The sequence below is a fragment of the Aethalodelphis obliquidens genome, unplaced genomic scaffold, assembly GCF_003676395.1.
Source record: "Aethalodelphis obliquidens isolate GAN/ISIS:26980383/991018 unplaced genomic scaffold, ASM367639v1 scaffold27, whole genome shotgun sequence".
In the NCBI taxonomy this organism is placed as follows: domain Eukaryota; kingdom Metazoa; phylum Chordata; class Mammalia; order Artiodactyla; family Delphinidae; genus Aethalodelphis; species Aethalodelphis obliquidens.
In genome coordinates this window covers 7,630,251-7,637,308 of record NW_020837971.1, presented here as the reverse complement: position 1 = coordinate 7,637,308, position 7,058 = coordinate 7,630,251, and the positions used below count along the sequence as shown (strand labels likewise).

General features: G+C 41.8%; 1 protein-coding gene across 3 annotated transcripts in view; it reads left to right on the top strand.

Annotated features, from left to right (window-relative positions):
- Window positions 1–7,058, top strand: part of PUS7 (pseudouridine synthase 7) — a 105,962-nt gene that overhangs the window by 69,917 nt on the left and 28,987 nt on the right. For all 3 annotated transcript variants that reach the window (XR_003436548.1, XM_027123876.1, XM_027123877.1), the window contains exon 6: window positions 4,859–4,970. Coding sequence is in view for 2 of the 3 variants with exons in the window: in XM_027123876.1 (XP_026979677.1) it covers window positions 4,859–4,970 (112 nt within the window). In the remaining variant the exon portion in view is untranslated. The remainder of the gene's footprint in view (window positions 1–4,858; window positions 4,971–7,058) is intronic.

Below are 7,058 nucleotides of genomic sequence, written 5' to 3'. Positions count from 1 at the left end.
TGCGGTATGCGGGCCTTTCACTGTTGTGGCCTCTCCCTTTGCGGAGCGTAGGCTCAGCAGCCATGGGTCACGGGCCTAGCCACTCTGCGGCATGTGGGATCTTCCCGGACCGGGGCACGAACCCGTGTCCCCTGCATCGGCAGGCGGACTCTCAACCACTGTGCCACCAGGGAAGCCCGGGTCTTTTTTTTTTTTTAATTAATTAATTAATTTTATTTTTGGCTGCATTGGGTCTTTGTTGCTGTGCGTGGGCTTTCTCTAGTTGAGGCGAGCAGGGGCTACTCTTTTTTGCAGTGCGTGAGCTTCTCATTGCGGTGGCTTCTCTTTGTTGCAGAGCACGGGCTCTAGGCGCGTGGGCTTCAGTAGTTGTGGCATGCGGACTCAGTAGTTGTGGCTCACGGGCTCTAGAGCGCAGGCTTAGTAGCTGTGGCACACGGGCTTAGTTGCTCCATGGCATGCGGGATCTTCCCGGAGCAGGGCTTGAATCCGTGTCCCCTGCATTGGCAGGCGGATTCTTAACCACTGCGCCACTAGGGAAGTCCCTGCATTGGGTCTTAGTTGCTGTGCGCGGGCTTTCTCTAGTTGTGGCAAGTGGGGGGCTACTCTCCATTGCGGTTTGCGGGCTTCTCACTGCGGTGGCTTCTCTTGTTGCGGAGCACGGGCTCTAGGCACGCGGGCTTCAGTAGTTGTGGCACGCGGGCTCAGTAGTCATGGCTCGCCGGCTCTAGAGTGCAGGATCAGTAGTTGTGGCGCACGGGCTTAGTTGCTCCGCGGCATGTAGGATCTTCCTGGAGCAGGGCTTGAATCCATGTCCCTTGCATTGGCAGGCTGATTCTTAACCACTGTGCCATCAGGGAAGTTCTAGCAGATTTGCAACATTCTTTACCTCAGATAGGGCCATGCATCCTAAAACACGGGTGTGGTAGATTCTAAATCATGGTGGCCAAACACAAATTACCAACTGTTATAACTCAGACGTTATTTTGTGTGTTAATCCAGTCTGATAGGGCACATTGATTTACCTACTAAAGCATACATATGGTATTATTCTGAAAATACCATAATTATCATAAACCATATACTCAGGTAAATTAACTTACATTTTGAGATAGATAGTATACATCCCCAAAAACCTTTTTAAACATTTAAGTTAAAAAATTTTTTTGTGCCATGTAATATGTAGAGATTCTCCATACTGTGCGAAATGAATGGTTTCCAGGAGGCATACCTGGATGGAGGAGTCCACAGAGACTCAGGAAGAAGAGCCAGACAGATACAGAGTTAAGTTTCTGGGAGAGCCTGGTGTTATGCAATCCATAGGAAGAGGGGATTTCAATGATAGAGTGGTTAGCTGTGGAAAATATTACAGACAGTTCCAACAAGATTGGAACTCTGAAATATGTCCACCAGTTTTTAGCAATATGGAGATCATCAGTGTCTTTGCCAGAGCAGTTCTAGTGGAGTGACTGGAAACCAGTTTACACAGTAGGTTGAGATGGAAGACGATAAATACACCGTAAAGAGAAGGAGAAAGGAAAGGAACATGGTTAAGGAGAGGGAGACGAAGGTTTGACTTTGAAAATGCAAGAGCCCTGAGCATATTGATATGCTGACAGGAAAGAGCCAGTGGAGAGGGAGGGGGCTGATGATGGCTGGAGCAGAACCCCTGGGGAAGCTGCAGGGTGGGTGTGCAGGTGCAGCAGGGGAAATGGACTTGAATAAGAAGGAAAGAATGTTCTGCATGCTACCCATCCTGTCATCTTTCTCGAGCTACAAACATTTTTCCTTCTTTATTCATGAGGATCTCTGTGCTCAATACATGAATCTTCCTGAACGTGGTTTTCTTTTTTTAATCTGATTTCTGTTTCTCCTCTCCTGGGGCTGCCATATTAGACCATCAGAAGGTTGCTTCCTAGCCTGAGAATTGTTTGCATTAGTATTTTAAATCAGAGTGTCTCAAAAATGTTTGAAAGTTATTTTAAATTCACTTAAATTGTAAAGCTACCATCTATGCTACCTAGCATTCCAAGGATTTGGAGTTTTATGAAGTCAAACAAATTCCCCAAAATAAGTTGAGACTCACCGATTGTCCATTATTCAAAACATTCCCAGTTAATCAATGCATATGCTTATTACTAGTTTGTGTACTGAGTGCACTTGGAAAAAGAATCCTTATGTCTGTTACTTGCAGAGGAGGTAATTGAATGCATGCTCACTGCTTGGATTTGCTAATAAAAGATGCATGCTTGTGAGCCAAACTCATATCAGTTGTCATGGTTTCTCTTAAGGTGTAATAGCATTTAGTTTTTTAGTCTTGCGGTTTCATTTATTTCTTGCCACTATAGTTAATTTTGAGCGTACTGAAAGGGTAGTTAGAGGAAAATGTAGCTACACTTCATCAATTTTTAATCACAAATTTTTTTAAAGCTTTTTATTATGGACATTTTCAAACATGCAGACAAATAAAGGAAGTAGTATGCTGAACCCCTGTGTACCCATCAACCATCCTCAGTATTATTAACGTTCTGTTGTTTTGTTTGACCTCTTCCTCCCACTTTTTTTTCCTTTGTTGGAGTGTTTTTAAAGAAAATTCTACGTAGTACTTCATTTCACTCGTAAATACTTCAGTATGTATCTGATAGATAAGAACTAAAACCCTAAATCATTATCATATCCCCACAAAATCAACAATAATTTCTTAATAGCTCATACCCCGTGCATGTTCAGTTTTTCTCTGATTGTCTCAGAAATGCCTTTTGCATATAGATGACTTGTTTAAATCATGATACAAACAAGGTCAGAACATTGCATTCGGTGGGTAAGTCTCTTAAATCTGTTTTAATCTATCAGTTTGAGAACTGTTTTCCATAATAATTTTTTGCATTTTTTTCAAATAAAGAAATCAGTGCAGGAAACTCATAAAACACAGAAAAGCACAATGCAAAACAGTCATTACTTGCAGTCTCACAACTGAAAGATAATCACAAATAGTGTTTTGGTACACGTCCTCCCATATTTAAGAAAACAAATCTCTGGATGGGGAGGCATTTTGCATCCAGTCTTACACCTTTTGCTACATCCTGTAGGCACAGACAGTGCAGCTTTTGAGGGTGAGTGGACAGGCCACTGTGAGGGGATTGAGACAGGGAGGCCTGGACCTGTCGGTGAGTTTTCTGCTTGTTCACTGTTTGCCTCTGCGACATTCCATTGTTAATGTCTAAATGGCTGTTAACCCACCACATAACCACCAGGCGCTGTAGGAGTCCTCAGTAGAAACTTTCCATGCGATCATTTGCATGTTCACTTCTAAAGCACTTTAATATTATTATAAATTAAATACTGCTCTCTTGTGCTCTTTATGCTGTGCATTTGGACAGAGGTCAGAACTGCAGCAGGTAAGAGCGGTTGGCGTTTCATGTAGATAAAATGAAATGCCAATGATTTTTGTCACAAGTGCTAAGTATAGACAGTTTTGCTTAAATGTAGGGAGCTGGAAGGAAAACCAAAAATAATATCCCTGTTCACAATTTTCGGAGGATGAGTTGTGAGGAATTCATACCAAGAGCCCAAGAAATACTTGCAGTGCTTTTTCTGTAATACTTTAAGCATACACGCTATGGCAGTTTTCCAAGACAGCTTATTGGTCAATTTGTTCTTTACATTGTAGCTTATATCCCTAACCTGTGAAGCAGTGCTTTTTCCCTTGGCAAAGGCAGGTGTACAAGTAACTTTAGTGTCAGAAGTTTCTTATGTCTTTGAAGATGAAGGATTCATGAGTTCATGCTAAAGGGACAAAGACAAAGGAACATTTTTAAAAGAAGAAGACTTCTGGGGATTATTTGAAGTATTTGAAGTATGAAGTATTTTTTCACAGTGTTTCTTTCATAGAGTTACAGAAATCAACTGAATTAGATGCGTTCATATAACAGCTGCAGCTGTGTGTCATACAAGACTCACAAACATTATTGTACAACATCTGGGACGTGCAGTTGTGGCTTACACATTTCTCCCAAAGTGTTGAGTTTTCAGAACACTCTTTGGGCAACTGAAGTCAAAATCTTAATATTGTTTAAATATATGTTTCTAGATTGTAGTGTAATTTTAATGTTCGTTTGGAAGAACAGTTTTAAAAGTCAGATTTTCCAAAGTCTCGGAATGTTTGCCAGTTTCTAAAAAGTTGAGCAATTGACGTAATAGTGGCTCAGAAGTTAATATTTAACCTGACTTAATTTTTAAAGTCTCCTCTTCCCCCAAGAATGACAATTAGGTATTGAATGCCAGCTGCTCTCTCTGTCCAGTAGACCTTTGCAAACCATCTAGTATTAGCTGAACTGTGATGGAAGTGGCCTTTGGAAAATCTAAACTTGTCACTGAGGCAGCCGCTCACAAGCTTTATCCCCAACCCTGCTGGGGCATCCAGCCTGTTGTGCGAACACCTGACGGGAGATGAGGCAAAGCTTGTAGGCTCTGCCATGACTGCTGTTTCCCTCTGGCCTGCATACGTTCTGGAGGGCCAGGCGGCCCCCTTTCAGATACATGCTTGTAAAGTAAGCCACTGGGGAATGGTGGACCCCTCTGTGTTTCTCTGTGTGAAGATTGCTGGTTAGGTTTAGTCATTTGTCACACCACCTGCATTTCTCGATTTTGATTTTAAATACAGACAGATAAGTATCCAATCACAGAAAGTTTAATAACTGTAGACCACAAGGTATAACCACTTAACCCATATTTCTTGTCAGACTAGATCTGATTTCTCTCTCAAAGGTTCTCTAGCAAAAATGATCTTGTGGGGTTTCATAAGAACTCAGGTAACTTTTACTATGGTGTATATAATAGTTAATTTTTTTTTTTTTTTAAGATCCAAGAAAACATTCTTGGCCAAAATCTAGGGGAAGTTACTGCCACTTCCTACTGTACAAGGAAAACAAAGACACCATGGATGCTATTAATCTACTGTCTAAATATTTAAGGTTAGTATTTTGTTCTTTTGCCCATACAAAATCAAAACACAGAAGTGTATTTTCCTCTTTCCATGCTGATGAAAAAGGAGTGGGAAAATAGGCAAATAGGTAGCAAATGTGCCTCCTAGTTATAGTGGGTTTTTTTTGTTTGTTTGTTTGTTTTGGGAGGGTTTTTTTTGGCTGCACTGCATGGCTTGCAGGATCCTAGTTCCCCGACCAGGGATTGAACCTGGGCTTTGAACCACAGCAGTGAAAGCGCCGAGTCCTAACCACTGGACTGCCAGGGAATTCCCAATTATAGTTTTCTTAGACAACAGTTGAATTAATTTTTTTTAACCTCCTTGCATATTGCCAGTGATTCAAAATGAAAATTCTTTAAGTAAGTGGTTTACATGTAGTTGAGAGTTACCAGTTCACCTAGCTGAAAATAAAAATTAACTTTCTTCCCTTAAAGCCTACACTTTGATGTGGTTGCAGAGGACTGCTACTAAACCATAAGCTCTTAACTCCAGGAGATAGACTAGATTGGAAACCGACACCAGTCAGATTTTCTCACAGGAGTGCAAATATAGTAGAGTTTGGGTCTCTGAGGATGAGCCAGGTGCCATTTTATTTTTGGAAATGGGTACAGGTACCATAGCAAACCTGTATGCATGGAAATTTGCTTTCTGATATATATTTAACCCAGTTTAAACACAGCACACAGTGTGTTAGTTTGCTATGGCTGCCTTGACAAGATACCACGGACTGGGTGGCTTAAATAAGAGACATTCATTTTCCCACAGTCCGAAGGCTGGAAGCCCCAAGCTCAGGGTGTTGGCAGGTTTGGTTTTTTCTGAGGCCTCTCCTTGGCCTGCAGATGGCCACTTCCTCTGTGTTCTCTCATGGTCTTCCCTCTGAGTGTGTCTGTGACCCGGAGTCTCTCTGTGTGTCCATGTTTCCTCTCCTTATATTAGGACACGAGTCTAATTGGATTAGGACCTCATTTTAACTTAATCACCTCTTTAAAGGCTCTATCTCCAAATACACTTGCGTTCTGAGGTACTGGCTGTCACAGCCTCAACATAGGAATTTTAAGGGAGCACAGTTTAGTCCATAGGACACAGTACCATTTGAAGTAGCATTTTACTTTACTCTGGTTGCTAGCTCTCTCGGATTCCTTGTCTGTACCTGAACCCGGGAGAGTAGGCAGTTGGGGAGGGAGCTCTCCTGAGATCTGGAGTTGGGATTGCTCAGAGTTCAAGAAATTCTTCCCGTTTCTTTCCTGTTCGCGTGGAGCGGTTTTTATAAAATTCTTCTTGGTTAACTGGCTCACTTATATCTTCATATTAAAACTATTCCGATCCTTGTTTTAGCATTTGGCTTTTATACAAAGAAATAGCATGTATTTATGGAAAATTCACATTACTATTAACTTGTTTGAAATTGAAGGTATAAAATTTTTGAAGTGGTACGTGATACATCTAGAATGTATTTTTCTTTACCTTCACAGTTATGTAATTAATGAATTGCATGTAATCAACAGGAAGTGCATTACTTCCTTCTTTGTTGCTGGCTAGTACAAATGTTTTGAGTCACACACAGCTGGACTTCCCTGGTGGCACAGTGGTTAAGAATCCGCCTGCCAGTGCAGGGGACATGGGTTCAAGCCCTGGTCCGGGAAGATCCCACATGCCGCGGAGCAACTAAGCCCGCGCGCCACAACTACTGAGCCTGTGCTCTAGAGCCTGTGAGCTGCAGCTACTGAGCCTGCGAGCCGCAACTACTGAGCCTGCGTGCCTAGAGCCCGGGCTCCACAACAAGAGAAGCCACCGCAATGAGAAGCCCGTGCACCGCAACAAAGAGTAGCCCCTGCTCGCTGCAACTAGAGAAAGCCTGTGCGCAGCAATGAAGACCCAATGCAGCCAACAATTAAATTAAAAAAATGATTTAAAAAAGTCATGGACAGCTAAGGAGGGGGTTGTTCAGGCATCTTTTTTTTTTTAAACACCTTTATTGGAGTATAATTGCTTTATAATTGTTCAGGCATCATTTACTTTCTTAGCTTGCACACTAATTTATGTTTTCCTGGTTTTTTTTTTTTTTTTTTTTTTTTTT